This window comes from Brachionichthys hirsutus, unplaced genomic scaffold (assembly GCF_040956055.1).
Source record: "Brachionichthys hirsutus isolate HB-005 unplaced genomic scaffold, CSIRO-AGI_Bhir_v1 contig_1141, whole genome shotgun sequence".
Lineage (NCBI taxonomy): Eukaryota > Metazoa > Chordata > Actinopteri > Lophiiformes > Brachionichthyidae > Brachionichthys > Brachionichthys hirsutus.
In genome coordinates this window covers 44,792-59,976 of record NW_027180627.1, presented here as the reverse complement: position 1 = coordinate 59,976, position 15,185 = coordinate 44,792, and the positions used below count along the sequence as shown (strand labels likewise).

Here is a 15,185-nt window from a genome sequence, read left to right as displayed (position 1 = left end):
GTCACAGGATATAATTGTCTCAAATTGCTTTAATAATAATAATAAAAAAGTGAAAGCATAGGGGCACTTCATGGCCAAATATATTTCAGCTGAGGCCAGGAGTCCCTCTGGTCTCGCCCCTGGATCTGGACCTTTTCAAAAACTTACATTGTCATTGTTTATGTACAGTGAAGAAAAAGTTTGGATATTTTTTGTGTGTGCAATATTTGGAGCCTGTATGGCACTAAACTGCTGACGAGAAACCATGCTTCATGTTTTTATGTGGAGTCCCCCCAGCACACGCAGTTGATACTGTAAACCCAGAGGGAAGCTTATGATTACTCGGATATTCACAAGCCAAGGCCTGATGTTCCTCTGCGACTCCAAAGTCAGCCTGCAAGACAGATTGCAGTCCTGACCTCTAACCTTTTTTTCCGCATCCGCATCTTGACATCCTTTGCACAGGCTGTCACTTTAGTATTCTGCTGAGCGCAAAGGGCAAAAAGTTCAAAATATTTTTTTTTCAAATTCTACTTTCTCTAATACATGATTAAAAATTAAAAATGAATCAAGAATCATCATACATAGCAGAACTTTTTGGTTTTTAATGGAACAAATACGTTACTTTATAGAAAACAGATGTGAGATATGATTTTGAGTTAACAATATATACTCATACAGATAAAAAGATGTATCTACTGCAGATGTGATTAATGTTTGCAGCAAAAATGCAGTAATGATGGTAGAAGTGATCATTAAGAAGAAATAAATCACAGTGTTGCCGTATTATTGCATCAGGCCATTATCACATCAAGTGCAATTTTGAATGTTGCTTTTGCTTTGCTGGAAAATATAAAAAATAATTCTTTAGCAACGATGACCAGATTTTGAAGCACTTTTTCTTTGTATATATATAAGGACTTGACTTGAAAATTGGTTTTATGCTGGCCCAGTGGTCGATTACACTCGTGTAATGTAGGTCAGACAAAGGTCTAGTAAGGTCTAAAGAGGAATCTCATTTCCACTATGTGGAACTTGAAAAATAGAAAGTAACTGTATGAATATGGCTCTGACACCTTTTAGCTTGTGAGTGTCCTGGGTCAAGTCCAAGAGAGCTGAACGCGAAGCTCATGCAGGATCAGTTCGTAAGAAAGGAAGAAGTAAGCTGACTTCCTACTTCTGCAGCATGATGGTGACTTTTGAGTTCTTTTAGTGAACGCCAGCAGCCCTTGCCTTCTTTCACAGAGTATGTGTCAAAGAATCTCATAAGATGAGCTTCTAATTCATGAGAGATCACATGACTGATGGCTTTGCTCCTCTAGAGCAGGCAGCATTAGTGACGATGAATGGTGGGATCACCTCCAGCGGAAAGAAGAAGCACAGTGGGAAAGATGGAGAGGAAAGACATTTTTAAATACCGGTCATACTGATGGATGTAAAAACCTTGCTGTGTTCCAGGGAATCCAGACCGTGTCATTTTTGTGTAATGTGAGGTTATGTGAACAATCTCACAGTGTTCTATATATTTGGCATTAACGGGGCAGTGCATAGGACATAGAACGGCAAAGGATGTTGTGTCACATGTCTCTGCATTCTTAAATGTACTTATTTTATTAACTAATAGCTAGAGTAGTAGGACAGAAGTGGCACACAAATAGCGTGTGGCCATGTAGCAGCTAGATATGCTAAATGAATAAATCATGCAAAACCCTGAAAATACTAAGAGTCTGCGAGTGTGAACGACCTGAGCTCTTCTCTCTCTTCCTTTCTATCAAAGTAAATCAGTCCTAGAGAGGCAACAGGGAGTGACGCCATGCATGGACAGAGAGAGCCCCAGACGGCACAGTGAAATACATGCTGCCTTCTCCCATAAAGTGCCCTCTTGTACTAATGAATGAGTCACACTCCCAGCACCGCCGCAGCAGAAATCACACGGCTTTGTACATTCGATAATATGACATGCACAACTCATGACCCCAACCAAGCAGCGTGTATCTGTTGAATATATAATTGCTGGGATTGCAGAACATTTTGTCAAGCCGCAGAGGTAAGATGACGTTAATGTTCGGCCTTCCAGGGACTATTGAATCCTCAATAGACTATTTTGGAGATACAGAGACTCTGTGCTCATATTAGAGTCCCTGCCTGAAACCCCTTGGGAGATAGTCTTTGACTCTCCACGGTGTGGATCCCTTTGAGTCTCTTGAAACTGTCTCCCAGGACAGTATTTCTTTTAGCATCAGCATGGAGAGTAGTTTTGCAAATGATGGTGTAGAAGTGCTTTCTACACAGATTTCTTACAGCAGCCCAACTCAGTCCTGTCTCCCCAGCAAGCAGCAGCACCCACGTTGCCCTTTTCAGAGACTTGTGTCATGTATTTGGGGAAAGGGCTACCAACAAACTTGATTGTTTTGCATAGGCGCATCCATGTAGACCAATATCTCAGTGGTTGTCACCTACCGTCAAAATGTGGACTTTATTCATATAATATTTTCATTTCAGTGTATTTCTTGTATTTTATCTCACTAAATACTCATTTCTGCATCATTCCTTCCACATTGAGTCATCCTAATGTACTCTGAAAATGCGACATCTGTGGGTCTTTACACATTTAGGATGAAGTCTTTAACATTCAGGTGAGAATCCTTTTATTTTCCCAAGTATTCTGCCATTACAATATCCGTAGGGGTTGTTGGCAAACATGAAAACAAACAGCATGGGTTTATTTTGCAGAGGAAACTCAATTCCTGTCCTGCAGAGCTTAAGATGAGGGCCATCAAAGCATGCGTGGCATGCAAAATGACTATTTCGCTTGGGTAGTGCGTTAATCCATGAGAGTCGAAGAGACACTGAGTGAGTTGAACAGCACTAAGTCATGCGGCGCTGTGTCAGACAACAGTACGCTATCATAATACACCCCTCTCATCTCTCTGCATCGATTCTGATTAATTAGAAAGTCTTCATGCTGGCTCTTTGAGAGCTGATCTTTACTTTTCTGGCAGGTGAACTCCTGTGGAGCGCGGACGCTCTCAGTCTGTTTGCTTTGAGGTTAGCTCTTTCAGTTGAAAATATAATCACGTCATCCAGGAGTGGAAAAAATAGTATAGGAAGAATATGCAATTTAAGATCTGCTCTGTAATCTGGAAACACATTAGGCTGGTAAAGGCCAAGTGAAATGCAAGTGTTGCCATGGAAACAAAGAGAAAGAGTCAGAGTTAGTCAAAAAACAAAAGGCAGCACACCATCCGGGTTGATGTTAGCTTCACAGAGTGGATCAGAATGTCTTAGGCTGAGATTTCATCTTATAAACTGATATTAATAACGAATCTTAAAATCACTTTGTGTTGTCATGGATCCTGGAGAATTAAGCTGCAGCCCATCTAATCATTTTATATTGACTTTCATGTGTGTGGGTTTTTAATGACTCAGAATAATTGAGATCTTCTTCTCTTGTTTCAGTGACTCCTGCCATTGTTTTTTTTAATGTGAATCTCCTCAAATGTTTTGTTGAAAATTCACCCAACCTTCCGTTGACATTTGAGGTGAGTAAATAATGATTCATCTTTCATTCAACTAAAGTTTCCGTTTTAAACTTGCTTACTGAGACCTCAAGCCGTTCCAACACTTGTGCGTTTGCTTTTTGACGAACGTATACATTTTAGAGAGAAGCAGTTATTATATGTTGCTGTATCTGAAGAATGTCAGTGAAGTATTTATTTTTACTACCATAAATAAAAATAAGTTGCTGATAATGTAATTAACTTGAAGCATATTTCTGGCATGTTGACAAAAATCTGATGCCATAGACAGCTGCTTTGACCGCGAGTGACGAATATAAGGTCGAATAAAAACGGAAAAGACAAATGAAGATCATTTAGAGGTAAAGCTCACAGCATGGCCCACAGGCCACCATTGTTGTTTAGGCTGAAGTCCCCTTTTCTATGTCAGGTGTTGAAATGTCCTTGTCACATTAAGTGGCAAATCTCTTTGCACTTAATTTGCATTCCTGCCCACCCTTTCAGCAGCTGCAGCAGTTTTAATGACATTGTCTTCTCCCTGTCACATCAGCTGGGGGGCGATAGGAAGAAAGTCACCTGTGGAAGTGGTGGTAGAAAGGAAATGCCTTAAAGGACAGCAGTGAGACTCCACTGGGGTGACACTTTAGTGTGAATCTTACACTGTCTGAATTACAGATTATGCACAATGTGCTGCTCTAGGACAGACCATAAAGGTTTAGCACAGTGTGCTTTATTTACATTTTTTTTACCCTCAGTGTCTGAAATTGACTGAGATTGACGTTTATGTGTTTGGTGTTTGTTGCATGTTAATTGTCATGGTCTCATCTTGCAGTGTGGGCGTGGCCGCGGGAGAGTTGGCTGAACACCTGGAGATGCACCTGCCAGTCATTTGGTCAATTAGTAAATGTTTGCTATTTAGACCCAGCGCAGCGCCGAACAGAGCAGGTGACAACGTGAAGGAAGGACTTGGGTTTAATTCAAACAGCCAGCTAGGTTGGGGAAGGGGTGGGTTGAGAACAGAAAGGGAGTTAATGAAATGGTATGCTTACATTTTAGGAATTGAAACATCGCAAAACTGCTGTGAAGTACGTGAGAGACACGTACGTCAAGAATATTGATCTTCATATCAAGCTGCCACCATCGTATGCGCCGTATTCCCAAGCAACCATGACCATATTAAATACTGTTCAACTAAGATTTTTACAATCAGCCTGTAAATGCACGTTGCCCACTCGCTGCCTCGGCTCCATCCATTCAGAGGACATGACCAAGCATCATCACACAGAACCAGGCTGAGACTGTATTTATTCAGTAAGGCTGTAACCACCAGCACGTCAAATCATTTATTTTGTGATCTGGCCTGTATTCACCTTCAGTATCAGAAGGTGAAGCGTAATAGAGGCTGCTTCATTGATCTTCCAAAATGAACTTTCAGTTTTGCTGCATCCAGAAAACGGCCCGCCAGCGGCATGGTCAGAGGCCGTTGTATTGGTGATCAATAAAGAGAGTGAAGAGCCAGAACATTGTGAAGGGACTCATTGGATGAGGAATTAATAATATAATATTAAACACCAAAACACCTACCAAGGAAAATATGGGAAAATTGTACAAAAATGTATTTTGAAGCACAGAAAGCATTGGGTAGCATGAATTGGCAATTTATAATAACAAGCCCAGTTTAAATCAATGATTGTACGGAAAAAGAGACCAAATGGGTTGGGATGGAATTATCGGCAAAAAACATGTTTAGAGAAATGAGGCTTTTTCATAAGTGAACAAATGGGATATGGTGCCAGTGAAAGTGTTACTTGACGTGCTCTACGCTGATTTTAACATAATTGGCCTTTTAAGATCCCCATATAAAAAGATTTGTTGTCTCAAATTGGTTCTTTATAGAAAGATATTTCCTGGAAATTGAAATGGAACATTCATATCTATTCTCCTGATGTCTTTTTATCTCCTTCCTCTATGTCTTTGATTTAAGCAGCGCAATCCTCCTCCTGAGTTCCTCTAATCAGGTTATATGGAAAAGGACTCTGGAAGCTTTTGAAAATACAATGTGAGCCTGTTTTTGTAAGAAATCCAAGACACATTTGATAGACAACTGCAATATATTAAGAAGTGCACATACTGGTTCAGGAATCCTTGCCTGGAAGACTTGATTGCCATTTCCACTCCTTCAGCATCAATTTTAATTTCCAATTTGCCAATGCAGAACCTTGTCAGGGTGGAAAACATAATAACAGATTAAGTCTACTCAGTTTCTCAGATCAATTTTGCCATAGATACAAAAATATTATGTTCACAGAGTCTGACGGACTTGATTTCATGAAGCAACTTTAATATCTTTATGTAGCAGGGAAGAGGAGGTGGCCGCCATCATAATAGATGAATTAAAGCAACAAAGGATCACAGGAATCATATCGTTTCCCTTCAATTCTAAAAACTGCTAGTAATGACTGATGTTTTCATACTCATTAAAAAGATCCCCTGTTGTATGACTGCTCTGGAGGCCATTCAATTTCCACATAACAGGAATTATTCAATAGTGCAGAGAAGAAGAAAGACAAAGAAAGTGCAGAAGATTAATAAAGAAGATTTTTTTTAAGACAGTTTTATATTTTGGTTTTTAAGGTAATGTTCAGGATCTTGAATACTCTGAGAAGTATTGAATCATTAGCATAACCCACAAGTGGTACCACCACTGGTACGACATGCTCACCTGAAGAGAACTCTGAAAAGAGGCGGAGCCTTTCAGGTCTGCTGTGTTAGGGATTCTCCCCAACAGCCTCTCTCTCATCTTGTCAGTCTTCCTGCCAACATTTCTCTTGAAACATTCTCTGTGAAAAATTGGTCAGCAAGAGGAAATTAAAGCGAAAAAGACATGACAGGATTTGAGATGAGTTCCTGAGGGGCGGCACAGTGTCAATTCAATTAAAGATGAAGCTAACGGAGTTTAAGCAAGAAAACGCAGCTGAATTCTGAAGTGAGCTCTCTGTGCTTACATCTTTGATCATCGCCAGCAGGGCTGGGCCAGCATCCGCTGTGAGCGTCAATGAATAAAAGAATAGGGGGGAGTTTTGTAAGTAGCATAATCCACCGGGTTATGAAAAAACATCTCATCCACTCTAGCACTAACTCAAATTTTAGTTCATTGCAGGGCCACATAAAGGCAGGCAATCATTCACACACTCACACACACACTCAAGCCTATGGGCAATTTAGCTCATTTACATGTATTTGGTGGTGGGAGGATGCCGGCGAACCCGGGGAGATTGGTTTGATTACAATCTGTGCGGAGTTCGTATGTTCTCCCCGTGTCTGTGTGGGTTTCTCCGGTTTCCTCCCACCTCCAAAACACAAGGATTTTAGGAGAATTGGTCACTCCAAATTGTCCGTAGTGCATGAGTGTGTGCGTGAATGGTTGTGAATGGAGGGAAACGCGTCTGGGCTGTACCCCGCCTCTCTCCTGTAGTTACTGGCATATGCTCCAGAGACAATTGAGGTCATCTTGTCTACAAGACCATCACAATTTCCTTTCATATGGAAGCAAAGGCTCACTCGATATCACAATTCAATGGAGATTATTTTTCTGAACTGGGCTTGGCAGGCTTTGGTTGCTTCTATAATTATCATTTGCAGTGAGAACATGATTATTACACTTGTGGGGAAATGGCTTTTATGGCAACGCAAAAGTATCTATCCCGATGCGTTCCAGATGCCATTTGGTTGGAACGTTTAATGAAGCTTTCAGGATTTAAAAAATACATTTTCCTTCTCATAGACACCCGGGGAACATCTATTAGGCCATTAATAGATTGCAGACTCGCGTTCTGAGTCACATCTCACTCTGCTCTATTCCACTCTGGATTGCTTGTGTGCACTGTGGGTCATAACGTGCATCACCATCGCTGGTTTGTGCAGGGTATGATAATTTAACCACCAGACCAGGAAGGCTGGAAATAAGCACAAAATGAGGTGTGGACACGGATCTTTCCTGCAGGACAAACGAAAAAAACATCTTGTAAGTGATGAGACGGAGTGAAAAATATCACTATATAAAAGCATTGTGAATGTGGACTTTATTTAATTTGTCAACCATAAAAAAACATAAAAGAGGTTGCATCCCTACTGTTCTTATATTAAAAGACCATACTTTGATAGGATAAATATACCAATGGTACACACACATGTCGGGTAAAACTCTGAGAATACCAAGGTCTGGTCTTACTCGATTTTTTTCATTCAGGAATGGCTGTAAGAAGTAGGAATGCCTGAATTCCGGTTCTGTATTCAGTATTTTATTAATGTAAGCCAAGTGTACATTGTACAAAATATCTAAAACCGAAAGGCTTCATCACAATTAGCCTGCATTATTCTACTGCTAACATTCCATACAATAGGAAAAAGCATGCAGTCTCAATGTTTTTTCCTCCCACACCTGCTGAGTCTCTTTATCTCTGTTTTTGGGCCAAACATGTCTGGAAGACAACTTGTGATTTATGTAGGCTGCACACACATCCAACCAATTTCTAAAACACATTACAACACCCACAGGAAATTTACTGTTCATGCATTCTGTACACTTTTATATTATGAGACATTATTTTAACAGAAATAGAGCGTACAGCGACAAATAGTTACTTTAAAAGTGATTTTCTGTCCCAGAAATACATATTGTGAATAAATACGTGTTTTATTTTTAGACATTGATTGTATAAATAGGTCCTGGGTGGCCTATTTCCATTTGTAGTCATTGAAATTGGTCTATTGGGAGCAAAACAATTCAGCCACATTTTGAATTAGTTTAAAAAAATATTTTGATCAAACAACAGTTTAAAAAGCTTCACATTCCACATATTTAACATATTTTTATGGGAATAAAAAAGTGTTTACTTCTCCCCTCTCCTTTTTGGGCAGATTAATTTAAATTCTATTCAGTTTTTTGAGTTGGAATTGTAGTAGATTGATTCACTTATTTGGTTATGAGTTAACATATTTTTTGTGTGTTTATTTATGTTGTGTGTTTATTTATGTTGTGTGTTTATTTTTAAAAGCCGAATAAAATAAATATTATTATTATTGTTATTATTATAAGGTAGACCGAGAGGAGGGAATAACATTGGCTACAAGATTTGGCTACAAAAGATATATTTAAAGCTAATGGGAAAGTATACAATGACATTATTTCTGGAAAAAAAAACTTTAAAATTGCTAGTTTTCCATCGACACACCGTCTCGAAATAATCTTTCCGGACAGATAGAAACGCACGCACACGCTACAGCGACTCAACCGGATATGACGTATACGCGCTGTAATTCAAATTTCAGGAAACGAAAGCGTCTTGTTTGAAAACGGACTTGTCACACAGGATAGTCTCAGGGAGTAGCCGCCGTCTCCTTTATCCGTAAGTGCAACATGTTTTGCCATTATTTATTATTAATCATTGTTCCATAGTGTAAACAATTAACGCGCGAATTAACGCAGTGTAAGTCCGTGTTGTTTCTGACCTATCTATTTATTGGTTAATAGTTTAGTTAAGATTAATTAGCACAGAGCTGACGGTGAAATTGTATTTACTAATAGTATTTTCATAATTTCAGATAGCATTAACATTAATATTCAAGGACCTAGGCATACAACACTTTCTGTATTCCGCTATGTCATGTCATTATGACTGCTTTAAGCTTTATGGGTTTCACCTTCAGGTAGATTTTTTTTTTTGTAGTTCCATATATCAGACAAATTGAAACTGGATGACTGTATATTTTTATATGAAATAAAACGGTCTCTTTGTCTTTTATGTCCAGGTAACTGCCTCGACGCCAACGCAGCAAGCATGGCCTCTAAAGGTGCTAAAGAGAGCATCGTCAATAGGTTGGGTTTCAAATCCAACAGCTCTGCCTCCAAGGCCGAGGCGGAGCTGGACAGGGTCAGGAAGGAGAACGCTCACCTCCGGAGGAAGATCGACGATCTGTCCAAAAGGCACGTGAAACCGCCTGACTCCGACAAAACCAAGCTGCTGGAGGTAAAAGAGGCTCTTTCACCAGTAATATTCATGCGTTTTTGAGGTTACCGTCTGATTTTCCTGCGTGCCTGTCTGTTTTCGGCTTTTGTTTATTTTTATCTCGTGTTGATCGTTTCAGAGGATTCTTTCCCTTGAGACGTTGCGAGAGAGAAACAATCAGCAGTTGCTTGTTAAAGAGCAGGAAGTAGAAATCCTAAGACGGCAGCTGACGGCTAAAGGAGGCGAGGTATGTACACGATTCCTCTGAGAAGGAATTAATGGGCAAACCTCGCATTTCCAGTTGATGCATATTTATATATCCGTAGCCCTTGATCTCCATCTCTGAAAACATGGATGCTGTAGCTGTCTGTCCAGAGTGTGGACACACCTCTGCAGCTGCGTCTCTCGGAGACTAGTCCTCGACTCGTGAGCGCCGGTGGCGCTTCGGCATTGTGTTTGTGACGTGTATATATTCCCAGGAGATGACATCCGCCAGACGGGGGGGGGGGGGGTTAAGCCAAACTAGAATTCACCCGCAGCTGTCACGAGAAAAGAAAATGAAAAAGTTGGAGGGAATTGCTTCGATTCCATTTTGACAGTAGCTCACTTGACTGACATTTAAACATCCAGCGAGTGTTTGACTGGAACTGTAGCGTGCATCAGCTTTCATGTCTCTGCTATCTCTGTGAAATCTTTTTCTATTGTTGTACTTGTCATTAAACAGAAAGGCAGCTAAAGCTTGGTAACTGCATGCACTTTGACATCGCGGATGCGTCGGCAGATCTAATTACACTTTTCCTCGTTCAGCCTGCACTGTCGTTTGCATTAAGCCTGAATCTTGTTATGGACAAGTAAACATTCTGTGTCTGGTTAAAGCAATCAAGTTGACACAGTTTCACGTTGTGGTGTTTTTCAGGTGGTATCGTCACTGCAGCTCCAACTGGAGCAGCGGAGGAAGGAGGCTGAGGAGAGGGATGCGACGCTCCAGAAATTGTCTCAGGAGACGGAGAGCCTGAAAAAACGGTGTCAGTCCTTAGAAACACAAGTGGTGGTAGGATGATTTATGGCCACCTTGCTCCTTTCATTAGTTGGAAAAGTTCACGCTGCCATTGAAATTAATGTCGTTATTTTTTTTAAATGCATCTTTCTGGTTTTGTTAGTGCCCGCCATGAAAACCTTTTTTAAAATGGTTGATGATGTTAATTAAAAATTATTTTTCCGTAACCTAATTTAAGTTGATGGCAGCATGTTGTTGGTTTTTTTAGCTGTTTTTTTTTTTTTTGCAAATCTGTGAAGAAATGGAGGAAAACATTATGTGTGTGTTTATCGGTGTTCCTGAGGACAAAGTTACAATTCTGTTGTCCAGAAATTACTGATGAGCCAAGTTCACTGCATGGTTTTTATTCTTTTCTCCGGTGGAGTATTTTTCTCCCCCTGCCCAAGGATTAAATCTTGCAGCAGCCTTGTGTCCTCTGGCTTCCATACTAATAATCCATCAGCTCATAGATTTCATTTTTGCCTTTCTTTCTCATTAATACTGCAGAAAATGTCAAACTTAGGTTGTGATACATCAAGTAACATTTTAGTGATGACCGGACTTCAGCCCCAGCCTAACTAAAAGTTAGGTAGATATTTTACCGTTGGTCAGCTCTGAGTCATTGTTGCTCCTGGAGCTGACGGACCTAAGATTTTTATCTTTGTGTAATTTATTTTCCTTCAAACTCAACTGCCGCAAAAACAAACCTTATTTGGAATTGCAGCTGCAGCTATTGCGCTGTCCACTAGGTGGCATGATGTGGCCTGGGTGTTTCTCATCAGCTGCTTGGATCAGCCACACTAATTGGTTTGCTGCGTTTGATAGAAGTGTCAAATCGAAACAATGTAAATATAAATACTCCCATCGCTTTGACACAATAGTCCTGATTAAATAAATATGTCCAAATTGCGTTTTGTATAATTGATATAATCAAATCATCAGCACACGAGCCGTAGCCGTCACCCGGCTCCCTCACGGTCTGGCGTCTCTCGTTCGGAATCCAAAGGCAGCAGTGATGCCCGGGCAGATCTAGGATGCTTTGAGCACAGCAGGCTCCCACTTCAACCTGAGATGGTGGTCATTAGGATTCTCTTTGGCTTCTGGGCAGCCTCAGGTGGTGAAATCTCAAGTAAAGCATTTCATTGAAGATTCTGCGAATCCACCTAATTTCACCGATTATGTCCCCGCTGATAGGGCGAATGGGGGTTGCTCTTTGTCGGTGCGTCGCAGGTTTATAGGACTATAGCCGATCCCTTTCTCCTCAAACCGCTGGATAGAACTCATTAAGTCTTGTGTTTGTGATCGGGGCCTCAAAGGTGTGCGTCTCAGATCAAAGTGATTATTTTTACCTTTTTAGGCGTGTTTGAACATTCACTCTTGATGGAGGTTGTGGTCTTCCTGCATCAGCCAAAATGGAGCTTTTCCAGTCGTGTGGACTTTGACACGGTTCCTCTTTAGATCATCACTCAGCTCTCCAGCGTCTTTTCTGCAGTATGCCTCTTAAATACTTGGATCTTAATCAAGCTTTAAAAAAAAAAAAAAAAGGATCACGGCATCAGCCTTCACAGAGATAAAGCGTGTCTCTTTTTCCATAATGAAGACGTGATTTATGGGGACGAGTTTGACGTGGCATGTTTTGAAGCCCACACAAACTGAGCTCCGGAAATGATCGTTTCCTTTCTTTCTTTTAATGAGCTATTAATATTAACACCAAAACAACAGGAGACTTTGAAGTATATGAAATGCAAATGTTTACAATATACATACAGATGCTGATTATTTTTCTTCTGCATGAATGTCACTACTAATCTGTAGATGTTGTCTCTGAATTCCTGTTTATACCGGAGGTCAGGAACTATTCAAAAGGCCAGTCGATGTAAAAGTCTCTGAAAAAGTTGTGCATGATTGAGTGTGAATCCTAAACGAATGTTTTTTTCTTGCACCATTTAAAAATTAAGACAAGGAAGACAAGGAAGAATCAATCATTGTCTTGGATTAACGGTGTAAATAAAAATGCTATTTTTCTTTACAGACAGCCAGCTCATGAACGCATTGATATGAAGACTGGATAGTGTTTCCCGTTTTTATCAACACTTTGTTTTTCTCCCGACAGAATGGACAGGTTCCACCTGGAGACTTGGCTTTAGTACAAGATCAACTGAGAGATGTGAGTCCAGTCAGACTTCCCCCTTGAGTGTGCTTGAAGATCTCCGATGTCCAAGTACAGCATTTCAGTGTAGGGTTTGTGCTGCTCACCATCAGGCTCTGGAGAAGAACCAGCAGTGGCTGGCGTACGACCAGCAGAGAGAGGCCTACGTCCAGTCTGTCCTCGCTCGCTCAGCGGAGCTGGAGCAGCAGCCGGGCCAGGCGACGCAGCAGCAAACTAAAGCAGAGGCCACTGCAGATGGTGAGTACCAGCGATGTTCTAAGCAGCATTCAGAACTTTTGGTTTTCACAAACAAATGCTGCTTCTTTATTTGATGAGTATCACCTTATGCCTCCTGCTAACATTGTAGTTCCAGATAAAGATACTCAGCTGATGAGCCACTATGATCAGCTGCTGTTGGGGGTCCAGAAAGACCTGGAGACCCAGAAAGAGCTGGTCACCAGAACGCAGCAGGCACTCGTTGTCCAGAAAGAACAGGTCAATCCAATAGGATTTAATGACATGACAAGATTTCTGCATTCCGCTGACTTGAGCATTTATTCCATTAATTCATTTCTAATTATTTTATCATTTAGACCGCTATACGATGCATTTTCTAAACGACATGCATTTTAATGTGTTTCAATTTGTGGCCCCTGCAGAGCTCGAACGCCCAGGCAGAGATGCGGTGTCAAAAGGAACGCGTCGCGCGGCTCCAGGAAGAGATGTCTGCGCTGCAGAAAAGATATGACGAAAAGTGCGGCGAGCTCTCGTCCTTTCTGGGGAAGTACAAAGAGAAGATCGATGAGCTGGATGAAGTCAAGCTGCAGCTGCAGGCGCAGCGACTCCGCAACAGGTAAAGCAAGCAGGCTCTTGTAATAGAAAAAATACAGACGGATAATCTCTGTTCATCTTTTAATGTGGAATAACTATGCAGCCGTACGGACAAAGGGCGAACTACGGATTGGATGATTCATCGACCTTGACTGACGACAATTTCAGAATGCGCAAACAAGACATTTGTCTTTAGTGGTTAAGTAACATATTTATGTGGATTGCATCAACAACGCATTTAGACAGGAAGCGTCTGAGGAGAGGGAGGTGTCGTCCGAGCGAGCGGACAAGATGAGAGCGGAACTGGAGAGCGTGACCATCCGACTGGAGGACGAGAGGAAGAGATCTGCCGACCTCCTACTGCAGGTGACACTCCCCATCACTCGCTGATGCTTTTTTTTCTTTCAATTATTAAAGATAGTGACTCAATGTCTCTGGAATTCAGCATCGCGTTTTTACTGATGCGTCGGCCATTACAGGTAAATATGCTGCAGAAATCTCTTCTGAGCCAGAATGAAGAACAGAGGAGAATTGCGGCGCTGGAGCAACAGGTAACCAGACGCTAGGCACGTTTCGCAGAAAAAATAGCCCGGCGTTTGGAAAGACCTGTATTAAATGGTGCAAAATAGTGAACGCCGAATTCACGCACCTGGTTTCAAAACAAGGCATAATTTTTGGATAGTATGACATAAGAAGTTAAAGCAAGCATCCTATAATGACATAACACCATTTCGGTTTACCTCGGTTATTTGTGTGTGTGTGTGTGGGGGGGGGGGGGGGCAGAAACCCCTTCGTCTCAGCCTGGCTCTGCAGCACATACAGATAGAATATTCTGAGTGGCTGCTATTTCTTAGAAGTAGTGAAATCCATGCTGACCCTACCATTGCATTTGAAGCATACTGAGTTTGCGTGTCTCCCCTGCCTAAGATCCAGCTCTCTGCCAAGGACTTTGAGAATGAAAAGATTGATCGCCAGACCATGCAGCACCAGTTGCATAAGGTGCTGAAGGAGCTCCGCAAGGCGCGAGATCAGATATCTAAACTGGAGTCTGCTGTGAGTGTCACTGCCCATCAGAAGACTGTATGTTCACTGTTGAGTCAGAAAGAAAGAATGGCTCTGTCTGGGCTGCTCATATATCTAGTAGTAAATCCTGAATTTAGACAGATGGACTTTCAAAAGTACTTCATTTGCAATGGTTAAGGTCTTAATTTTATGTTTCAGAAACAGCCAAACACCCGTTTCTCAGAGCCCAGCACCTACAACAGCCTGGACTTTGATCGTCTTGTGATCAGCGATCCTCGTGATCCCACATCTCCCCCTAAAGTCCCCAGCCTCCTGGACGAGAGTTTCCTAGAGTGCCCAAAGTGTCGGACCCCCTATCCCGCCAGCCGCCACAGGGAACTGCTGGCACACATTGACTACTGCTTTGCTTGATCTCGAAAAAAAAAAAAGGTTCCCAACGTGTCGTCCAGCTTCTCTCTGTTTGGTTAACCTGGTTGTACTGACATATGGTGTGTGGCACTGCTGGGAACTGGACTAGATCACAAGATTTTAAAGGGCCATATTTAGACTATTCATTATCTCCGGTTCAGAAAAACAAGCACTCCAAGTAAAACATGGTTTCAATGAGTCATAAAACTTATTTGTGTTAATCTCCAAATTCA

At 41.4% G+C, this 15,185-nt stretch overlaps 1 protein-coding gene across 1 annotated transcript; it reads left to right on the top strand.

Moving 5' to 3' along the window:
* Window positions 1-9,337: 9,337 nt before the first annotated feature.
* Window positions 9,338-14,955, top strand: LOC137916220 (centrosomal protein of 55 kDa-like). Its single transcript, XM_068759301.1, has 11 exons — window positions 9,338-9,526; window positions 9,645-9,752; window positions 10,422-10,556; window positions 12,655-12,708; window positions 12,804-12,948; window positions 13,058-13,185; window positions 13,350-13,543; window positions 13,764-13,887; window positions 14,001-14,072; window positions 14,455-14,574; window positions 14,743-14,955. The coding sequence occupies exons 1-11, from the start codon at window positions 9,338-9,340 to the stop codon at window positions 14,953-14,955; spliced, it is 1,482 nt and encodes a 493-aa protein (XP_068615402.1).
* The last annotated feature ends 230 nt before the right edge of the window (window positions 14,956-15,185 follow it).

Excerpts from the sequence above, each read along its gene's own strand:
- LOC137916220 (XM_068759301.1), top strand. The coding sequence starts at position 9,338 with ATGGCCTCTAAAGGTGCTAAAGAGAGCATCGTCAATAGGTTGGGTTTC. Across the intron at positions 12,949-13,057 it reads AGCAGAGGCCACTGCAGATG|TTCCAGATAAAGATACTCAG; the intron begins GTGAGTACCAGC and ends CTAACATTGTAG. Across the intron at positions 14,575-14,742 it reads TATCTAAACTGGAGTCTGCT|AAACAGCCAAACACCCGTTT; the intron begins GTGAGTGTCACT and ends TTTATGTTTCAG.